The sequence below is a fragment of the Pelophylax lessonae genome (assembly GCF_965119305.1).
Source record: "Pelophylax lessonae genome assembly, chromosome: 2".
NCBI lineage: Eukaryota > Metazoa > Chordata > Amphibia > Anura > Ranidae > Pelophylax > Pelophylax lessonae.
This window is the reverse complement of record NC_138769.1, coordinates 166547177-166571292: the sequence shown is the minus strand read 5'-3', so window position 1 is coordinate 166571292 and position 24116 is coordinate 166547177. Positions and strand designations below refer to the sequence as shown.

Genomic DNA, 24116 nt, shown 5'->3' with positions numbered 1-24116 from the left:
GCAAAGTAGAAATCAGGCAAAAGGCTATGCATACCTTTTCCTGGTTAGTGACTCAAAAGCATTCAAGCAAGTGGATGCATGATAGTAACTAGAATTTTAAAAAGAACTGTGCAATAGCACCCTCCATATTTCTCTCATTGCTTTCTATTAACGAACTTTCCAATGCTTGTTTAGCTCTGGAAACTTTCATGCTTTAATGCTCAGTCAGTGCGTACCTAAACATCTTTGGCCGAGGCACACTAGCGCTGACATTTGAATGATCCATTTACTGGATGGTGGCACCCAATTCTCAGGTAAGTATTAACCATAGGAAAGATTTTCAAATATCAGTACTAACTGTGTACATCTGTATAACACCCACCTCATTATGTGACATAGGTTAACATATATTAAATACAAAATCAAAAAATGGAAAACCGCTTTTTTAGTCAATCATTAACTCCATTACTTAAAGGGGACATTCCAGAAGAAATAATTGAGAAAACCAATTTAAACCTTAATATAGTCATGTTTTTCTTTTTCCTGGTTTAGGAACATGATGCTAAACAATTCTAGAACAAACAACAACATAGCATGCAAATATTTAAAGTATACTATCTATTAGATACTAAACACCTATGTATTACCATCCATAATCTCTAATTAAACAAAAATGTATGTAAGTGCATACTGTATAGTGTTCATTTTCATCTGAATATCTATTATCCAGCATTGCCTTTCCGTAACTATAATACTCTTAACTCAGAAATTTCCTGATAATGTATGAGTTGGAGGCTTACTCTGTATCTGTTTGTCTTGTGGATTAATATGGTAGAGATAATTTATGCATAGGCATTCTGTAATGGGGGGAATACACTGAGATCTATATTGCTAAATGCTTATTCCAAGAGGAAAATATGGCAGCTACAGATGAAAGGGAAACTGCATTTTCAAGTTGATGTTTTATTCCAAGGTGTTGGATATAATATTTATCAATATTTTGCAGCATATTGATTACTAACAGCTACATGCATTTTTAAGCAGTTTTAAACCTCCAACTAAGCCGCTAAGCCATGTTGTGAGATATTTTCAATGAGTTTTCCAGTTCAGTGGCTCTCCCTTGGGGTTAATTAATAGAACTTGATTATAATAAGTACATCTTTTTTATAACTGTTTTAGGCTTTTAACATGAAAGTGTATATCTTAATATTGTTTTAATATAAATGATGTACAGTTCTGTATAAAAAGTTGTAAATAAAATTTTTAATCTTCAAGCACACAATAGTCACCTGGCTGTTTTTTTTTTTTTTTTAATAACCTGCATCAGCGTTTACAGATTTCAATATTAAACCTTCATTACCACCTAATGGTGAAACTTTGGCATTGCAGATACAGTTCTCTGTGAAACCTGTAAACTGTACCTTAACAAGGGCCATACTGCTATGTTAAGAGCCACAATGGGGGCCTCTGCATGATTTGTTAAAATCTTCACAAAGGTAAGGATTTATGGTAAACACTGTTGGACTGTGGTATCCATTAGTTGAAGGAAAACTATGCAGTTTAATGGAAAAATTCTGGATTGTGATACCGAATTATGAAAATGTCATAGGCTTATTTCAAAGAGAATATTTTAAAGAGATGGCAGTTACAAACTGTACAGAAAAAGTAGTTACAGGGTTATGCTACCCAAAGCAGTTATTGGACGCAAGACAACTGAATCACCACAGGACTTCTTAGATTACTTGAGAACGCCTTTGACAAAATATCCCCCACTGTTTTCCCAGCTTCTTTAAATCTAGAACTACACATGTTACGATTCTGACCAGAAGAGAAAGATGACAATGTAGCTCATCTGTAGCTAAGTGTTAGGTTCCTTTTACACTAGCCGACTTCAAAGTTGCACAATTTTCAATGCAACTTTGGAGTCTGACTTTGATACGACTTTTTAAAGTGACTTTGATAAGACTTTTAGTTGTGTCAAAGTTTTGTCAAAGACAGATCAAAGTAGTGCAGGAACCTGTTCTGAGGTTGCAGTGACATCGGTAGTGTCAATTGGAATGGCTTAGGAGCCTCAAATGTTATTGTGAGTAGTAAAAAAGTCATATTAAGGCCATTAAAGGAATAGTGGAGATGCCATTGCTGGTTCTTCCAGAGACAAGCCTTGACTCCAAGCATAAAGCTTTTCTGCTTCTTCTTCCCAGTCATCGTCTGAAAACACCGCTTGATTGAGGGTACTCTTTTTATCAGGAAAAAGTCTCTGATTTACATCTGCAGTATCTGTTGGGTCCTAAAGAATTAGAGCTGCTGTTACTTTCAGTATAATCCACTGTGTAGTTAACATAATTATTTTAGTGCTAAACCTATAGAACATAATTATTTTAGTGCTAAACCTATAGAACTTACAAAACATTATTAAAACACAGCGCTACCAGGAAAGTGATAAATATAATACTTTGGTAAATAAATATGTAAAAATCTAGTTCATAAATATAAAGTGCAATTAATGATGAAACAAATTATATATATATATATATATATATATATATATATATATATACACCAATAAATATGAATAAAAACATTCCACAATATATCAAAAATATTAAGTGCTAAAGTGGAAATGTGCAAAATAAAGTGCAGACCAAACATATATAAGTTCACTGAATTGCCAAAATAAGGTGCTGGACAAAAAGTGCTTGAAGTGCTCCACACAGTGATACGTGCTCTAAAAACGACCCTTTTGGGGATCCACTCACCAGATACTGGGAATAATCAAGCCTCAAAAGCAATGATTTCTCCAATGTTGACCAGGGAATGGATGGATCAGCACACCACCAAGCAAGCCTCCAACTTTAAATAATAGCCCCCTCTTGATTGGATGCTCAAAAAAGAGGGAAGGAGCCAGACATAGTGAAGCCCGCAAGAATTTATTAAATCAATATACTTAAAAAAGCTACTCTGAAAACACCGCTTGATTGAGGGTACTCTTTTTATCAGGAAAAAGTCTCTGATTTACATCTGCAGTATCTGTTGGTTCCTAAAGAATTAGAGCTGCTGTTACTTTCAGTATAATCCATTGTGTAGTTAACATAATTATTTTAGCGCTAAACCTATAGAACTTACAATTATGCATCATTGGATGGGATTTGCTGTGATACAGAACATGCTCCACCCTTCTTACCTGGTTGTTTCACCAAAGACTTCCTTTCTGACATCAATATTCAACATTCTGACATCAATATTCAACAAACAGTGGGGACTGCAACACCATCAATTGCTTTTTCAGCAAATGTACAGTACTTTGCAAAAGTTTTAGGCAGGTGTGTTAAAACGCAAGAAATTAAGAATGCTTTTAGAAATAGAAGTGTTGATAAAAATAAACTATTAACAAAATGGAAAGTAAATGAACAGAATAGAAATCCAAATCAAATAAAATGTTGGTGTTACCACCCTTTGCCTTCAAATTAGCTTCAATTCCTCTAGGTACACACAGTGCTTGAAGGAACTCAGCAGGTAGATTGTTGTAATCATCTTGGAGAACTAACCACAGATCTTCTGTGGATGTAGGCTGCCTCAAAGCCTTCTGTCTCTTGTAATCCCAGGCAGTCTTGATGTTGATCAGGACTCTGACGGGGCAAAACCATAATTTCCAGGACTCTTCTTTACGCTGAAGATAGTTCTTAATGGCATTGGCTGTATGGTTGGGGTCATTGTCCTGCTGCAAAATAATTTTGGGGCCAATCATACGCCTCCCTGATGGATAGGTATCTGCCTGTATTTTACAGCATTGAGGACACCATTGATCCTGATCAAATCTCCAAATCCAATTGCAGAAAGGAACCTCCTCCATGCTTCACTGTTGCATGTAGACACTCATTATTGTACCTCTCTCTAGCCCTTTGGTGAACAAACTGCCTCCTGCTACAGCCATGTATTTAGCATTTTGACTCGTCAGTCCAGAGCATTTTCTGCCATTTTTCGGCAACCCAGTACTCATGTTTTTTGCATAATTGAGTTGTTTAGCCTTGTTTATGTCAGAGGTATGGCTTTTTGGCCGCAATTCTTCCATAAGAGACCACTTCTGGCCAGATGTCTCCAAACAGTAGAGGGGTGTACCTGGGTCCCACTGGTTTTCACCAGTTCTGTGCTGATGGCACTGCTGGACATCTTCTGACATCGAAGGCAAGTAAGCATTATGTGTCTCATCTGCTGCATTAAGTTTTCTTGGCTGACCACTGCGTCTATGGTTCTCAGCGTTGCCCCATCAATGGTGTCCTAAATGATGGGAAGGAGGAGTCCTGAAAGTAATGGTTTGGCCCCCGCATAGCTCTGATCTCAACAGCTCATCAAGTTTGTCTGGGATTACAAAAAGAGACAGAAGTATATGAGGCAGCCTACAACCAATGAAGATCTGCGGTTAGTTCTCCAAGGTCTTTTGAACAACCTACCTGTCGAATTCCTTCAAAAACTGTGTGCACAAGCATTTGTATGTACCTAGAGGAAATGATCTTGGGTCGAAGTCAAAGGGTATTCACACCAAATATTGATTTGATTTAGATTTTAGTTCTGTTTACTCCCTTTGCCTTTTGGAAACTGATAAAAATAAACATTTAAAATATACATATTTTAAAGCATTTTTACTTTACAGTAATTCTTCACACATGCCTTAAATTTTTGCACTGTATATATTTGAAGTTTTTCTTAAAAGTAAACGATAAATGCTTTATTACATGCTGTTCATACTCACTCAGTCACTGTGGGATTAATTTTCTGTATTTTTCAAGAAACCTGGTGGATCCTGCTGCTTTCTATCTCCATCTTCATGTCTCCAATGCAGCTAGGGATTTTGCAGCTGTGGTGGCAACTCTGCACATGCTCAGTTTTCAGTGAGTTTCTATGCTAAGCATTTCCTCTATATCACATCAGAGCAGCCCATGCGACTATAGAGTCACACATGTGAGTGTATACACAGTGCTAAAATTACAGCCTACCCCCTCCCTTCTCCATGCCCACTAACCAGTTAAACACAATGGGGGTGGGATAGTACATGTAGATTAATAGAGGCTTCAACTCCCTCTTATTCTAATGCCTTGTACACACGCAACAATTATCGGCCGACTGATCGGCCGTCTTTTGTCCAGTGTTGTTGTTGAAATGTGCTCTAGACTGCGCACGAATTTTCTCGGCCAACAAAAACCAACTTCAGAAGTGATATCATGTGCTGGTTTACTTTCCGTGTGTTTTTTCTTCTCTGAGCATGCCCAGTCTTGCTCATCAGATTTTTGTCTGCCGAAATCTGTACTGACGGACGGAAAATTGGCCAACAAAAATTTTATAGCCTGCACACCAGATTTTTTTTGGCCGAAAAGTCGGAGTCGGTTGTCGAAAGCATCATACTAACAAGCCGAAAATCGGCCGATCGGACGTGGCCGAAAATTCACGGCCAACTATCGATGCGTGTGTATGAGGCATAAGACACAGTCTGGAGGGGCGTGACATAGCCTGTGACTGGCAGAAATCTGCCCACACATGTTGTTATTTACACAAAATAATAAAGATTTAATTTCAAATATATATTTGTATGACAATTTATTGATATTTATTTATTTTTACTCTGTTTTCAAGGCTATTTTTTTTTTTTTTGAACATGTGACCAGCAGCAAAGGACTAGAAGTTCCTCCTGCTTATGTTTCTCAGCAGACAGGCTGGGAAATAGCTGGGTTATGTGACAGCTTTATATCTATTAGGAAAAATGTACTTAGATTTTTTTTTTATTAAAATAACTACAGTGCTATCATCTACATACAGAAATAGAAGGGATAATGTAAATTAAACAGCGCATGTTCAGTATTATTTTAAGGATTCTGTTAAAATTAATTTTAAAGCTCTTTTGAAGGCCTATTTGCTCTTTCAGGTCCAGCCCCGCAGGCAGTAATTTCTACAATGTCTATTTGCAAGAATATCGCTATGTGGTCCAGACAAATAAACATGGACCAGGAACCTGTTTTGAAGTTTTTCTGTGAACAATTACAGCTGATGCCTTTATCCCTTTTGTTTTGTGTTGATAATCTTGAGAATGTAATTTGCCAAGTGTCAAGATATCCTTTATCTCTGTGAATATGCCTAGGATTTTGTAGATGAATATGCTTGTAAGAAAAAATTCTTCTATATATGCCATTTGATGGTGAATGTCTCTTTGGGGAATCCCTTGACAAATTCATTAAGGAAGTAACTGGGGGAAAGGTACTCCTACCACACAAGAAAAAGCCTAAGTCTCTTATGCATAGGGCTTTTACCTCTACCCAAATAAAGGGATCTTTCCATTCAAAGCATCAACCTCAACAACAAGGCTTAACACTTCCTTTCATTGCCAGCCCTGGCACACAAATCTTCCCAGAAGTCCTCTTCACAATGAAGGGAGAGTCTATTGACATTTGCACCCTCTAGATCCAATATTTCCCAGACCTCTGGGTCCAGTCTATTTTTAAAAGGGAGATATTTTTTTTTATTCCTGCACCCTCTTAGCTTTTTACCTTCCAAACTGCCAGCTTCAGACCAAAAGATGAAAGATTTATTGACCACCTTGCACTATCTTCAGGTATAAAGGAGTGGTAATACCAGTTCCTTCAGAAGATAAGCTTCAATGTTTTATTGAAATGTATTTACAGACCCAAAACAAAATGGGGACATCCACCCATAATAATGGGTTAAAATCCCTAAACAGAACATTCAAAAGATCTGTCATTGCTACTCTCAGACAAAGAGAACGTCTTGTATCACTAGACATACAAGATGCCTATCTCCCCATTCTCATTTTTTCTATCATTGCTGTGGAAGACCATTGCTTCCAATATGTGGTACTGGTAAAAAAAAATAGTGTAGCGCTAATACATAAAACACATGTGAATAAATAAATAATTATCATAAATTGAATGAACATAAATGATAAATGGTGTAAAGTCCAAAAAGAAACAAAGTTGTGCCCACAAAGTCCCAAAAGGTTAAGATGGGGATACAATTCAGGTGGCAAAACTTATTTGCAAGAAAAATTATTAGGATTCTTCTTGTGACAACCACAGGGAAGTGCAGTCAGGGGACACCACTGTGCAATAATAATGGGAGGCAGCTTACCAGAACAGTGTGGCCAATCAAGTTAATGAAATGGCCTCACAAGCATGTGGGTAAAGCAGGTAGACTCCAATATCGCCAAGAAAACAGCACCCAGAAGGTCCAGTCTCCACAGCAGGTCCAAAAAAAGCCAGATGGATACGGGTGTATATAGAATATATAACAAAAATACCATAGCGTAATGCCGTAAAAGACTTCAAGCAGAGTTATTAAAAGGCTACTTACAAAACATCAGACATGAACAGGCACATCAACAAATATGGCTGAAGGTCCGACCCGCGGCTTCCCGTGTCTACACAACAGAGTAGCAAGGTAAAGGCCGGCACGGATGGGGGCGTGTGGACGTTACGTCTGGTGCCTTTTAATAAATCTGCTTGAAGTCTTTTACGGGATTACGCTATGGTATTTTTGTTGTATATTCTATATACACCCGTATCCATCTGGCTTTTTTTGGACCTGCTGTGGAGACTGGACCCTCTGGGTGCTCTTTCCAAACCACCCCCCCCCCCCCCGTTTTTTTTTTTTTAATATGTGGTACTGCCATTCAGGCACTTTTCTACACTCCAAACTGTTCAGAAAAAGTGCTCATCCTGCTTCTAGCTCTTCAACAAAATCAGGACATTCATGTCACAGATTACCTGAATGACCTCCTACTGAAGGACTCCTCAGCCAGGCCCTAGTTCTCCAACACCCAAAGGACCACCAGTTTCTTCAAAACTTTGGCTGGATAATCAACTTTTCAAAGTCTGCTCTCCAGCCCCCACACTGTCTGGAGAATCTGGGTCTAATCTTGGACACAGCCTACGTCACAACCTCCTCATTTAGGAAAAGATTGCCTCTCTAAGATACAACTCTTAGACTCTCAGGTCACGAAGGCACCTCTCAATTCACTTCTGCATGCGGAGACTTGGCTTCATAGTGACCTCCTACAAGGCACTTCCCTTTGTTGAGTTTCACTCCAAGCCCCTTTAGTCCAGCATATTTAAGATGTGGAACAAGTAAATCTAATCTTTGGATTGCCCAATGCTTCTGTCCAGTCAAACAAAGATTTCCTAGGGTGGATCTCCAATAATACCCTTGAATTCCTTCCCCAGACTTGGAATGTGGTAGAGACAGATGTAAGGCTTACAGGCTGGGATAGAGTCTGCAACGTCATGATTGTTCAGGGGACATGGTCGCCACAGGAGTCAAAACTCCCCATCAATATTCTGGAACTAAGAGCCATCAGATTGTCTTCACAACACTTTACCTCCCTTCTACAAGGTCCCCCAGTCAGATTACAATCAGGCAATTCTATAGCAGTGGCCTACATAAATCCTTAAGGAGGTGCTAGAAGCCTAGCACTCAAAGAGCCAAGTCTAAAACTCTCATTTGCAGAAACCTACCTTCCTGCTCTCTCTGTTGTCTGCATTCCTGGAGTGGATATATGGCAGGCAGACTTCCTAAGCCATCAAAGTCTAGACTTGGTAGAGTGGTCTCTGCTCCCTGAGATCTTGTAAAATCTCAGTCTAAGTAGAGGAAAACCAAATGCTGACATTCTGGCCTCCAACAAGATGAACAAGTTAGTGGCCAAGACTGAGGATTCGATAGCCTTTGCAGTCGATGCTCTGGAGAATTCTTGGAATCAATTTCAACTGGTTTATGCCTTCTATCTGATGAAGATCCTCCCTCAACTGCTGCGCAAGATAGAAAAGGAAAGGATTGCAGTGATTCTCATTGTGCCAAAATAGCCCGAAGGATGTGGCACACAGACATACTCCAATTTCTTGTGGACAAGCCTTGGCATCCTCCAAAGAGAGAAGAATGAAAACTCTGCGCCACAGGCAAAACAAAACAAAAAATGGGGAACACAGATGAATGTGATTATGGCTGCTGCAGTTTTCAAAATGTTCTAACTTCCACATTTGTGAACCCTATAAACGTGTATATAGACTGCGCTGCTGAAAATGTGAATCGAGATTACTTAACAGTTTACCACATGTAAAAGTGCAAGAATAAATAAATCAATCAGTGAATAGCACCAGAAAATACAACTAATGTCCAATGTATCAGTAAGTCCTATTTAAATGATAGTTGCTTAAAAACAAAGGGTAAGTGAACAGGGGTTTATGCTGTTAGTAACAGATAAACACATGACCACTTCCAGGTACTCCAGATGACCCCACATAGCCGCCCCGAGACCAGAAGCTGGCTTGCGCTCCAGGGATGGGATGGAATGTATTGGCTGGGGAGCACATTTATAAGACTCTAGAGAGACAAAACTTACTGACCCAAGGCCCCCTGTCCCATCCTGCTTCTCAGTCGGTGGCTTTAACGGCATGGCTGTTGAAACTCAAGTCCTACAGTAAAGGGGTGTCTCTGCCTCAGTTATTCCAACCTTTCTTGGAGCAAGGAAATCCAACTCCCACAAGATTTACCTCCGCAAAAAAAAAGTCTTCTTTGCATGGGACATAAACAGAAAACTTAATCCTGGAGAAATTTTAATCATATTTTTGTTCTTCCTTAGTCTGGTCTTGACCAGCATCTGGTCATGAGTACCCATTATCTATCCTCCTCCAGAAGCCTCTTGTTTTGCAATCTCTTATCAAGACTTTTCTACAGGAAGTTGCTCATATAAATCCCCCGATTCAACCTCCTGTGTCACCTTGGCATCTCAATCTGGTGCACTCTGCATTTCAGAAACTCCCCTTTGAACTAATTTGAGATATTTCATTGGAAGGCCTCATCTATACAGTTGTCATCCTGCTTGTTAGGCATGTTTCTGAGTTATCAACTGTAAATAAACTGTCCTTGCTTTATACAAAGACTGGGTGGTTTTGGGTCCAAACCCTTAATTTTTAGTTATGGTGGTCTCTTATTTCCACCTCAGAGTAGATATTTTCTTCCCTACCATTTGGCCTGCCCCAAAACATGACAAGGAAATACCTTATATTGCTTGGATGGTTAGGGCTATCAGAATCTACTTAGCAACCCCAGCCCCCTTTTTCAAGACTATTTTTGTTTTACATGGTGGTCCACTTAGAGGGAACCTTGCTTCCCACTTCACTATTGGCAGGTGGATTTGACAAATCACTTCCAGGGCCTACAGGTTCTTCCCTTTCCCATCAGAGCCCATTCCACCAGGGCAGTTGGTGTCTCTCAGGTTTTTCTGCATCAAGCATCTATATCAGAGATTTGCAAGGCTGTCATCTGCTCCTGTGTTCACACATTTTTCAAGTTCTACCATGTGGATGTTCAGGTCTCAGTCGATGCGAGCTTCAGCCAGAAGTTGCTTCAAGCTAGTTATTGAAGTAGTAGGTTCAGCTTGTTAAACACTTGGGTTTCTTGTGTGCCTGTTGGCAGCTCTTGATGCTATTTTGTTGCCCACCCCTCAGTTTTAAGGCTTGAGTGTATCCCATAGGCTAAGAATGCCAGTCCTGTACAACTAAGGTAATAGGAATTTTTACTTACCTCTAAATTCCTTATCTTGGAGTACAGTACACGACACAGGTTCTTCCCCCCTGTCTTGATCACTCTTTATTGCTTGCTAAAAAAAAACTGGAGCCTCGCTGAGCTGGCAGGGTTATATCATTCTAGGTACGACCCTAATAAAGTTTTTTGCCAGTGCCCAATCACACGAAGGTAAGAACCATGGTCTGGTGTCCTGTACTCAAAGATAGGGGGATTTACAAGTAAGTCAAAATTCCTATTTTTTTAATTTCCAAACAATGCTTTGTACCAGAAACATGTACCATAGGTGTGACATGTTACAGGGATATTCAGCCTGTCTTGCTCAGTACTACACTGACATTTGATAAATATTTTTGGCTCAGTTAAAGTGGAATTCTTAGCTTAACGTTAACTACTCTTAAAACTGTCCCTTGCCCTCTCCTAGCACCGTTGTTTACTAACCAATCTGTATACTTACATATTTTCAACCCGCTCCAGTCCAGTCACATGATCTCTCCTGTGTTTGCCAGCAGAGAGAAGAGAGAGCACTCTGACAACGGCTAGTAAGGTCTGAAGTGGTGACGTCACCCATAGGCTTCCATGTTCCATCTGTTTTCGGCGCTCCCTCCTCTACCATACAGCCAAGCTGGCTGACACAGGAGAGTGAGATTACCTGACCAGACCGGAGCGGCTGAAAAAAGGTAAGAATACAGATCTTTCTTATAAAGGGTTATAAGCATAGGTGTTAGGAGAGGGTTTGGACAGTTTTAAGGGTAGTGAAGGTTAAGCCCGGAATTACACTTTAACTATATTTTCTCTTTCATGAAATCCATTTGCATTAAGTTAAAAAATAAGAGGGGCTCTGCAATATAACAGAATAGAGACTGTTTAGTATTATGTCTTAAGTAAAGCACTGCAGTACAAACTCATTAAAAATAACTTAAATAGCATTTTTTTGTATGTGGTGCTTATTATGCAGTGTAGTTCCACTTTAAATTCCCTTCTTGAGAATGTATGTGAATTTGGCTACAGTTTACGATAAAACATTTACTTAAGATATCCAATCATTTTAAAATTTCCAATTCATATTTAATGCTACTTGAAAATTTTGAAAATCTAAATTTTTACCTGTCCCTTTCCTAGGCCATAAACCCTTTTCATCTGTTGAACTTTTAGACGAGCCTTATGTGATCTCCGTGATGTATTTCTGGGGGCCACAGAATAGCGAGATGATAGGTAAACAGAAATTGCCGATGATGGAGGTGGTGCCGGGGATCTGCATCATACAGTAGTTTAGCTGGTTAGTAAATAATTCATAGGGTAATTATATACTTTATGTTCAAACATTTCTAGACACCTGACTATCACCAATGAGCATGTTGGACATCCCATTAAAAAAAACATGGGCAATAATATGGATTCGCCCCTTATTACCTTTAGAGATCTAATAGTCTTCATTCATTTGATAAGTCTTTCCACAGGATTTCGGAGCGTTTCTGTAGAAAATTTATGTCCATAATTATCACAGAAAACTAGCATTTGTGAGGTCAAGCCTCAATGCTTGAGGGGAATACCTGCTTTGCAGTTAGCATTCAACTCATCCCATAGGAGGGCTGACTGGTTCGTTTTCAAAAACTCAACTAGTTATTGCTTGAGGTTTTTTCACCATTATCACTCTATAACTTACTGACAAGCCAAGTATAAGGATGTCTTCAGGGTCTTAACAGTTACTGCTATTTGGTTATTTGTAAATTATGCTTCTAAAGCGGCCTGCTCCATCGAAACCCAGCTTCACCCCATCCCTCCCCCCCTCTCCCCTTCCACACCCATTCCGCTGCTCCTCGCTTTCTTCTACCCTCTTCTTTCTCTTTCTTAACTATTGCTATACTATCTTTCTTCTATCTTACTGCATTAGGGTTATAATGTTATCCACCCAACATTGACCCAGACCTGGGACCCTGTATATTCCCAAACCTACTTTTATGTGTCTTTGTTGATAACCCTGGTGGTCTGTGGGTAAATTGTATGTTTGTATCACCTTTTATACTGTGGAAACTGTATAATTGCGTATGTACATTTTTTTTTGTATTTCATTATTATTTTTGAATAAACAAATATTAAACAAAAAAACCTCATCCCATAGGTGTTCAATAATGTCGAGATCAGTGCTTTGTGCAGGTCACTTGGGTTCCTCCACACCAGCTCTTCAAACCATGTTATCATGGACCTGCAGACATGGAAGCTGGCAACAGGGCCTTCCTAATGGAGATGTACAGCCAAAGTTCGTTCTGCACTCCTGTGACCCGTTTTTCATCTATATCTCATGTTTGTTGGTATATTTCTGCAAATGTCTGCATTATGTATTTATATTATTTGTACGGTCATATCATGTTATCATTTGTACAGTATGTATATTCCCCTTTGATTCAATGTTTTATCTACTACCTATCTACTATCTACTGATTTTTATGTGCTATTGAATTTGTCAATAAACACGTGATGAATAATCATATGCTTCCAAATGCTTACCAGCAGTTGTATATGTATTACCACTATGTCATCATGTGTATACTGGCCACATCTCATACAAAGTCCCACGTTTTTATATTTGAACACTATGTGTTCCCTTAGTTCTGTCCAATGTATACAATATTAGGGATGGAGACTCCGTTGCACAAGTCTCATATAAAGTCCCATTCCCCCTTTTTTCCCCCCATTTTTCCAATGTCCCTTCCCTCCCCATTTTTCCCTTAATCCCACCTTTTGCTACTATTCATTTGGGATGGAGGTGTGTTACCAGTTATTTATTCATGTATCAATTCACTTATACCCGAGCGTAAACCATTTACTTATTATATGTCCCCCATTATAAGTTTTACTACATGCCACTGGGGATTATTTCCCCATTTGGCTACCTTTTTATCAGTATATCCCTTTTTCCCCAAACCTACTGTCACTGGGGCATATATGTCAATCCCTATCCGTCCCTGGTTGGGAACTGCGATGCGCCCCGTCCGTTTCCGCCCCCCTCCCTGACCTATTGGCTGGGGATGGGGCGGGGGGCGTGGTCGCGGCCGCGACGCATCGGCGCCACGACCTCCGTGTTGAGCGTGACGTCAACACGGCGTCGTAGTCCGGGCATGTGAATTCCATCAGCGTTCTTATCTGGAACGCCATCCCTAGCAGCATTAGTCTGCCTGGTGGTGATCCCATAGCTCGAACGATCCGTGACGCTGGGAGCGATCTCTGCCTTCGTCTCAGTGCAGATTTATCTCCATGGTTTTTACTTTCATCACTCAGAATACCAGGTTATTAGTATATATCTACAATTTGCCCTCCTTTTCACTTCTATTGGTTTATACCCTTCACCCTCACTTTGGCAATACTACCCTTTTCTTTAGTCACCCTTTTAAACTTTTTTTGTTCGTCTTTTGAGCACCATTGTGGCACACCAAGATATACTTATCTTGGATGGGATACCTACTCTCCTTTCACTGCTCACCTTCACTCAGTGTATCTTTCTGATACTTAGCTACCCTGATCTTGTTATATTTATTTTATATTTCTGGCTGGCAACAGGGCCTTCCTAATGGAGATGTACAGCCAAAGTTCGTTCTGCAATCCTGTGACCCGTTTTCACAGATGTCGGTCTGGGCACCGCATCATCGCGACCACGTATTCGGGAGCCACTGAGAGCCTGAGCCGTCCCCTTCCCGCCCCTCCACAGCCCAGCGTTCCACTAAGCGGGGAGGGGGCAGAGCAGGGAGCTGCTGACTGATAGTCAGCAGCTCTCTGCTCAGGGAGCTGTCAGAACCGAGCGATCAGCGGTGTTCGATCGATCGGTTCTAAGTGTAGCGGTGTCGGGGGACAGATGCAGCATCAGACCGATGCTGCATCCACCTAGGTAAGTATATCTGGGGGAAAAAATACAAACCCTTACGTCTCTTTTAATGTTCATTCTCAATAGCATTATATTTGATGGCCAACTCTTGTTGCTGCTGCTGGCTTTCAGATCAGTGTTGTCTCATGATACTGAAGTTGACAGTGAACACACACACACACACAAGATCTGACACTTCAGGGAGTGTGGGATTCCTGTAAAATGTACAGATATCCATACAATAAATAAAAGGAATATTTTAAAGAATCCTTGTTGCTGGTTGGAAGTAGATATTATTATCTATTTCTGGAAGTGATTAAAATGAAAAGAGGTATGATGACAGGGTCTCTTTAATCTGACACAAATCATTTTGACAGTTTTGTTAGTCAAATATAGTGCTTATATAATATGAGCATGAGGAGGAGAAGACTATGTGAGAGCATCACATAGTATTTACTAGCTGCATTCTAAAAGGCCAGGTTCACACTGGTGTCCTGCAGTTTGCCCGCAGAGCGGGTGTATGCACAGTTTTTATGCGTTTTGCCCGCGGTCCTATAGATTTCTATTGAGTCGCACATTTTTGTTGCTTTTTCCGAAGGTGCACCAAAGCTACACCACGAAGGACTTGGTGTGCTTTCATAGAACATGTTAAAAACATTCCACCTAATAGAAGTCTATTGGATTGGGGTTAAAATGCACAAAAGCCTCACATATACACCCTCGGTATCAGTGTGATCCCGACCTAGCTACAGATCTATATTTGAAACTGACTGTAAATGAATACATCTCAGAAATATTACATTGAAAGATTGTGACAACCTGTATTGTGTGATCGCACTAAGCTGTCTCTGCTGTATGTCCTCAGTTCTGGGGATCTGAAGAAGCAACTTAATTTCATCTTTAAGTCTGTCTGAAATGGTCCCGGACTCTGCATAATTTACTATGTCATACATAATTGTTGTCCGAGGCATGTTTTTCAGTGACAGTCTTCTCCAGCAATTATCTCGGCCTCCAAGGTGTGCTGGCGTCTCATCGAGGTGGCTTATGTACTAAAGGCAAAAATTAAATATGTCAGTAAGTCATTTCATCTTGTTGTTTACATAATTTCTTCACAAGCCATTTTGCAGATCTTCAACGAGTTAGAATTTTATAATCACCAAGAATTTTACATTTTCATTTCCTCATTTCTGGTAACTAACTGCCTCTCCCAGAGTATTGCACATAGCTTGGGGTCAGACTGCTTCATGGTATATGGCATTGCTGGGAAAGCTGCTTGGTCCTTTAGCTTTACTGCACTGTTACATCTTTGCTAGAAAACAAGTACAGATATATTATATTTTTGTCAATGCTAGGCTTACCATGAATACCAATCAGTCTGTATCTCAGTGTCTGTATCTCTATAACCATTAGTGCTAGTCTGGGCATCAGCCAGTTGATATCTTTGTCAATGTATGTCTATTCATCTAACTGTAATACCAATCAGCCATCAGTATTTATAGTTTTCTTAAAGTGTAACTAAGGGCAAAACTTTTTTTCATTTTAGATAGAGTAAGGGAGGGCTATAACCCCCATCAGTCTTTTTGCCATCTGTGTCCCATTGAGGAGATTTCCCTGCACTGCCTGTTCCATAGCCAAAACAGGAAGTTAAGGCCCGTACACACGTGCAGATTGTCGGCTGAAAAGATTCGGCCGACGACCGATCGGCCGATTTTCGGCTTGTTAGTATGATGCTTTCGACAGCCAACAGCGCACTTTCGGCCGAACAGAATCTGTCGTGCAAGCATTAAAATTTGTGTATGCCGACACCAGAACGGCCGATTGTTCGCCAGTCAGTACAGAATTCGGCCGACAGACAGCAGATTTGCAAGACTGGGCATGCTCAGAAAAGAAAAAACACAGGGAAAGTTAACCATCACATGACATCACTTCTGCAGTCGGCTGTTGTTGGCGGACAAAATTTGTGTGCAGTCTTTTGCACTTTTCAGCGGACACGACAGCCCGGGGACAAAAGACGGCCGATCGTTCTGCCGACGATCGGTACGTGTGTACGGGGCTTTAGAGTCTTTGCAAAAGAACTAGTGTCCCCATTGGAAGATTTCCCCTCTATTAGTGCTCTGATGTCAACCTAAAATTTGGGATTTTCTTTTACTTTCACTTTCGATGATAACAGTAAAAAGGACAAATAGAGAGGGTGAATCTCTGTAACTGGGGCACAGACAGCGCTAAAAACTGACAGGTAGTCTAATCCATCTCCAATCTATACCAAAAAAAGTTTTGCCTTTAGTTATTCTTTATTGACATACTAAAAAAGTCTGGTGAATTAAAAATGTATGTCTTGGAAAATTAAAAAAAAAAAAAAAAAACCCCAAAAAAACCATTTAGTACATCTTTGCCATTCATGCATGAAGTCACGTGACCGTGATGACATGCGTAGGGTGAGTCAGGTGACACTCCTGCACACAAGAAGTGATGCGAAAATCTTTGTATCCTGCTGTCCATTACAGGAGCTGTTTTAAACCTAAATGCAAGTTACTAGTGTAGCACCCTCCTAGTCAGGTGCTAGGTATAAAGAATAGTTTTGGCTCTGTCTGCTTATAAGAAGAGCAACAGGCAAAACATATATGCACTCTGCTTATCAGGGAGCAGGATTAGTAGTTAGGTATACTCAGTGTGCCCAGTGTGTATTCATCTGGTCTCAGGGAGTGTCCCCAGCAGATCCAATCGGGAGGCACGTTGGATGCTGGAGGAAACCTGACCAATGGTACACAGGCTTTTGGTACTGTCCCAGTGGGTTGGATTATGGGACAGGGTATAAAAATCCATGGCCACATGAAGTAGAGGTCTTTGGGTGGGAAGCCCGGTCCCAGAAGGAGGGTGGTGGCTGCCTCCTCTTCTGCAACAGTTGGTGGTGGTCACAGGCAGTCGGCCGGGTGTACCAGGGGCATGAGACTGAACCCAGAGGTCCAGGAGAAGCTGACTATAGGAGTTGGGGCACAGCAGAATCTGGAAAAACAGTGTCCGTGAGTACAGAGGAACTTGCCCAGGGGTCTGCCCAGGAAGGGGACCACTCCGGAGTGTAGAGTCAGTGAAGGTTGTCAGCTAGCCCAGTTACAAAGGGGGTACTAGGGCAGTGCCCTGAAGAGAAATATTAATGGAAGCACTTACCTTACCTTCATTCAAGTGGCAGGATGAAGCAGCGGCCTTGCCGCATTCTCAAGTTTAGAATCCTCAGCATTGTGAATAATTACCAGTTGGAGTATCCCACTCATCCCTACTCCAATCCCAATTACAATAAAACCATAAAAACAACACCCCCTGGACTGATCTTTGACTTATCTTTGACGGAGCCAAGAACCTAAAGTGATACGTTTCTGCAACCAGTTGCTACGGGTAACCCAGGGGAATCCCAAAAGTGTAATTTTTTCACATTACACATTGTGTTTCACATTTGCACTGTTTTAGAGCATACCTAGGAACCAGGGTTTGAATTTATGATATTTATTTATATTTGTGTATTTACCAATATTATTTATAAAGGACACTAAGGAGGAACTTTTTAGACCTTGGTTGCACTTGTTTTTGGTAAAAATATGGATTCACAAGGATTTATTTGTTTATGCGATTATATTGCGATATTGTGATTTTGCAATCACGCCATTCAGTTGTTTTTTTTTTCAGTTCCAAATTTGTGTTTCACATAATCACTGTATTCGAGTTTACCTAGGAACCAGTGTTTCATTTTATAATATCGATGTTTATATAGACCCACTTACTATTTATTAAGAACGTTAAGGACGAAGACTTTAGACTTTGTTTGCACCTTACAACACAATTATTTTACTGACACTACTAAGGGCATTAGGCGCAACAGCACACACTCATTAAATCATGCACATTACCCCATGTTTTGTTTCTATATAAACACTGCAGGAATTGTTCCTGCTAGAAATCCAGTGAATTTCTAACTTTTTGTATCAGCCCTGCCCAGTCTCCCATGCTGGACTTGAAAACATGGGAGGATTTCTGCTGGCCTGGAACAGGCATACAGTACATCTAAACTTATCAGCAGAGGTGATGTTTCATTATCGTTTTTATGAGGATTTATACTCTAGAATGTAAAAATGGTTCAGTTAATCTTTAACCACTTAAGCCCCGGAGGATTTTCCTGCTAGGGGGTATTTTGCGATTCGGCACTGCGTGACTTTAACAGACAATTGCGCGGTCGTGCGACGCTGTATCTAAACGAATTTGGCGTCCTTTTTTTTCCCACAAACAGAGCTTTCTTTTGGTGGTATTTGATCACCCGTGCGATTTTTACTTTTTGCGCTATAAACAAAAAAAGAGCGTACATTTTGCAAAAATAACAATATTTTTCACATTTTTTTATATGAAATTCCCCCCCAAAAAAATGTAAAAATCAAAATTTTTTAAAATTTTCGGCCAATTTGTTTTATGCTACCTATGTTTGGTAAAAAAAAAAAAAATCGCAAAAAGCGTATTTTGATTGGTTTGCGCAAAAGTTATCGCGTTTATTAACAAAGGGAAAGATTTCTGTCATTTTTGGTGTTTTTTTTTTAACGTGTAATGGCGGCGATCTGCGATTTTTTTTGCGGTACTGCGACATTGGGGCGGACAGATCGGACCCTTGACTGACATTTTTGACACTTTTGGGGTTACCAGTGACATTTCTACAGTAATCAGTGCTATATATATGCACTGTTACTGTAAAAATACACTGGTAGTGAAGGGGTTAACTTTATTTGGGAGGGAGGGGCTGTGTGTGTCCCTAGGGGCGTGCTTTCTACTATGATTGGCTGTGGCTTGAGCTGTAAGGACACTGATCAACGGATCTACATAGTAGATCCATGTGATCAGTGTTTTTACAGCGAAGAGAATGACGGGTGGCTTGTTTACACAAGCTGCCTGACATTCTCCCTCTCCCCCGCCGATCGCCGAGTGACCAGCGGACATCGGGTCCGCTGGTCACACGCGCGGGGGGGTCCGTGACCGCGCGGGAGCGCGCCTCCGCGGGCGCGCGCTCGCTCCCCAGAGCCTCACAGGCGAGCGACGTAGACCTACGTCACTCTGCCTGTGAGGGGCTGACTGCCGCAGTAAATATACTGTGAGCAGTCGGCAAGCGGTTAAATAAAGTAGTTATAGACATTGTAATTTATTTTTTGCTTACTTGCATGTAATCTTTAAACGTGGCCACATCCACAGCATCTGTTACTTTGTAAGTCTGATGTTCAAGCTGATCATAAATCACTTGGTCATAGTATGTTCGATGCCCCATCAGCTTACAAGCATCCACTGCGGCCTACAAAACAGCAATTGATTGAAATACTGATGCATCATTTGTTAAAACAGTACATCATGAACATTTAAACATAGATACGTTTGTTCTTCTCTTTCTAATCTGTTTGACACCAATCACTTAGGTAGAGAATGAGGAAATACCCCATATCGGAGCACAGACAACAATAAAATCTTGACAGAGATTCGAAATGTTTCTTACTTCACAAGAAATGTTTTTGTATCTGCCTGTGCCCTTATTAAGGATACCTATTATGCCGTAATACTAATATATACACATACAGTATATATAATTGTTTGTTTTTTCCTCCTCCTCTTTTTTGGAAGTGGCCAGTGGTTTTATTCATTTGTTTTGGTGACTGGTGAGGCCACAACGTGGGGACACACAGACCGTGGAATGTCCGGATTTTCGGGGTCTATTATCTGGCTGATCTGAGCGGAACCTCCTTGCCGGTCTAAGTGGAGCTGTCTAGGTCCTGGTTGAGCTGGTTGATTCACCCTCCGAGTTCTATATGCCTAAATTTATGGCGTTCTGGTAAGCGCAATAGCGTGATTCACTTCAGCACAGTGATAGCATTACTGAACGGTGGAGGCTTGCTTTTGTGCACCGTTACACTCATCTTTGGACTTTATTTTCTCAATTCATTGGACACTGTGATTCATGTTTTTGTTACTATTGGATGTCACTTTATTTAATTGCAAGAGCACATAAGTATTTGATATCACCTTGTATCATCATTTACATTTATTTTTATTTGGATACCTTTAGGGATATCCTCTTTTTATATGTGTTGATCACATTTATCACTTAGCGCAGCTTTACTTGTTTATATATAATACACTGTATATTCATTCTAATGATTACACTTCACAATGGATGTATAATTATGTTGAATAAAATGTATATAGATCACCTCACTTGAAGGGCTAATCACTCTTTTTCCACTGATGTATCGGCTGTTACGATTGCCCGATCGGTGAAAAATCTTAAAGACAATGAATGGTGGGAACTCATAGCCTGCAAATCTGTAAAACAAAATGTGAATTAGGAATACTTTCTGATCAGAAAATCTGTCCCTCGAGTGTACTGCTAAATGTCACAGACCAACCTTTACCTGAATCTTACTTTACACTGCATGCCTGGATCCTTCAGCAGTTCTGCCTCCAGTGGGCTGACCTTCTTTAGGATTCCATATGCAGCACATTTTTCCTGCAAAATGATTTCAAGTAAAAACTCTGTCATCCCTAATATACAATAGTGTTTCTCAAACCTACCGTCAAGATCACCAACAGCTCATGTTTCCATTTTATGGTTGTAGCACTATAAAGTGTTTCATTGTAAAGCATTTATTAAGGAGTATACGTGTTCAAAAATAAAAGGTGTAAATTTGTTTATTTACAAGGACAGATTTACTAATTGAAAGAAAGTAACGAGGAAAAAAGGGTAATATGTACAAAAGGAACCATAATCTATAAATACACAAACAGTCAAGCAGAACCTTCTAAACAAAAAAACAGTTTACCGTAACTCTCTAACAGTATTATTCATCCTACCCATTCAATAAAAGAATACTTAAAGCAGAATGTTAACTGTAACAGTTACTAGTGTGCTTATATTTGCATTCAACCAAGCTGTCAAGCCACCAAATGGCTGGTGTCATAGCTAATCACATGTGCAACAACACGGCAACTGCAGATCAGACAGAAGCTGACATGGCAGCTTCCTTTGCTGTAAATGATACAAGGGTTTAGTTCCATCTTAAAATGTCCTTTAATAAATGTCCCCACCCCTCAGCCCCATTCATTTCTTTGGGTAATCTGTACTCCAGGCAGCTTCCAGCAGCCCCTTTGAGTCTGCTTAAGCCTGGTACTATTTCTTTTTTTTTTTGTTCAACCCAGCGGTCTGAGCAAAAAAAAAAAAAAACTGAGCTTGGGAGGAGATCCTGTACTAACTACCTGATGTTAACACAGTGATCTCCCCCACTGAGCTATTGTGTTCTGGCAGCCTCCTCCCCCAAACACCCGGCCCAGAACACATTAGCACCCGATTGCTGAGAGCGCTGACCAATCGGCAGACTTTTTTCAGTCATGCCCCTTCGTTGGACCGGCTGCTGTACATATGGGAAAAATGTCGACCAGTTTCTATTGAGCCAGCCAATATGAAAGAGGGCATCAGGAGAGAGAGCACAGAACCCCTCCTAGGGGGGGGGGGGCGGGGCGGGGTTCGTGACCAGCTTGGAAAAGCCCAAGTAGCACCTCACAAGTCCAGAAAACAGTTAATAAGGAGGATGTCTGTTGCCTCCACAGCATCCTTTTCTAACCCTTCTGTGCCCCTCTACCTCAGCACTGGGGTGACATTAGCTGACTGATGGAGAGAGATTAAGGGAGAAAAGAAACATTGGAATACTAGTCAGTATCAGCGTGCAAAAGTGTATTTGCTTTGGAAGAATAAATCACCTCTAAAGTTGGGTGTCCTACGTGTGGATGTTACTGCATTATGTAAAGCTATTTGAATGGGCTTTTACATTTTTGAATGGGGTGCCTCAAGACTGTCCATAATTTTAAAGGGTGCCTTGAGATTGTCTATAATTTTTGTATTCAATAGTTTTTTATTAAGTTTTACAAAACAGTGAAAAAGAAAGGGGTAACATACAGAAAAGCACCACACAGCAGTGTGTTCAAGCATATAAAACATTGTCTCATCGGTATCAAACAGTGCAACGGTATAACACATAGGGTCTTGCAACTGTATCAAAGGAGGCATGCTCTGTGTCTAGAAAACCAGATTGTCTATAATTTTAATGAGTGCCTCGACTGAAAAAAGGTTGAGAAACACTGTTCTAGAATGTAGTGCCTGCACGCTATACAGTCACATTAATAAAAAGACTCTGTACAGCTTTGTGCTTTGGCTGCCTCCCTACATGTGAATGCCTTATGGCCGGGATACACGATAAGAAAATCGGCCGAAAATTTCCGTTCAGCGAAGGATCGACCGATATTCTACTCGTTAATGCCCAGCCATCAGTGACCGATATCTATATTGTGAACGAAAAATCCCGTTAGAAAAAAAAACTAAAAATTCTGTCGTCTCGTTTGTGAACGAACGATATTCTATACATGGTGTTAAGGTCGTTCATTTAAAATCTGTAGAACATCATCATGCATGCACTGTTTCGATGGTCGGCGGTCAAACGGTCAAGCTATATTCGGCCTGTGTATGTTGGCAACGTTTTCGAACAACGAACACTTTTTCATAAGTCGGTGGTCGAATGATCGGCGATATTCGGCCCGTGTAGTCCGGTCATTAGTATCAGACTGACATGTGAACTCAAAGGCTTCATGCCCCGAGGTTATCTAATCCCAAAAGAACTTGGCTTCTGTGAGATGGCATGCTACCTTATTCCTCTACACCTTGAGCTCTGTAAATATATATTCTTATGGACTTTTGCCTGATGCCTACTAAACTACCAGGTTATTAAAGTGTACTATATGTATTAGGGGGGCTTATGTATTGCAGCTACTCACACATCATTTGTTACATTCTGGTCCTGATTGGGCTATGGTTGCCCATTCATTGGACCGCTCTCGTCATCACCAGGTAGAACTGATCAACTGAAATGTTCCTGCAAAGCAGAAAGAGTCTAAATTTGAAACAGGTCTAATTATTATGCAAGGCAAGCTGTTTTTTATGACTGAAATAGATTTTTTTCTCCTCTGTAGCTTCTAGTATTTTTTCTGGCTAGGTGAATATAAGGGCTTAAGCAAATGAATATAAAAACACTGTGTTCTGCACAGCGTTTTGTTTTTTACATAGCGGAGCACAGCAGTGTTTCTATTATGAGCCCATATACACAGCTTTATTGCGCCATGTCATCTTTCAGCGCATTCAGCGGGATAAAATCAAAGTAAAATTCTGCATCCACAGTCAATATTTCTGCATAATTTACGCCTACACGCAGGTAAACACATGTACTTGCTGTGATTGAAAACTGAGTTAGAGGAATAATTTTACAGGCCTATAGTCTGTAAACAGAAGCACTTTACTGACCATTAAAAGCGTTTTTCCTGCCACTAAGATCCTGTGTAGATATATGCATTTTATTATGCCTGTGTGCAAGTTGTTAAATACAATTTTTTTTTTTTTCTTCATAAAAGATTTTATTGCAAAAGGATAAAAAAAGACAAATAGCTAGGTCTTGGGCAAGAAGTCTTATCATACAGTGCTTCTAAATGTAAACAGATTACAAAGCTTGACAGTTACACAGATTGACAACTGTATCGAGGAGGCCAAACCAGACGACCATAATCAGGGCTTGTGTAGTAGTAAAAAAAAAAAGGGTATGTTGTCCAGAATATCCACAATAAATAGTCCCATTCAAGCAAATCA

At 40.3% G+C, this 24116-nt stretch overlaps 1 protein-coding gene across 1 annotated transcript in view; it reads right to left on the bottom strand.

The window, feature by feature from the left end:
• Positions 1–1965: 1965 nt before the first annotated feature.
• LOC309546318 (uncharacterized protein CXorf58) overlaps positions 1966–24116 on the bottom strand; it is a gene marked incomplete at its 5' end in the record, with an annotated part of 46745 nt that continues 24594 nt past the window's right edge. The window contains 6 exon segments of the mRNA XM_082245929.1: positions 1966–2266; positions 11665–11812; positions 15236–15465; positions 19602–19733; positions 20644–20755; positions 20845–20939. Coding sequence (XP_082102055.1) covers positions 2093–2266; positions 11665–11812; positions 15236–15465; positions 19602–19733; positions 20644–20755; positions 20845–20939 — 891 coding nt within the window. The 3' untranslated portion in view covers positions 1966–2092.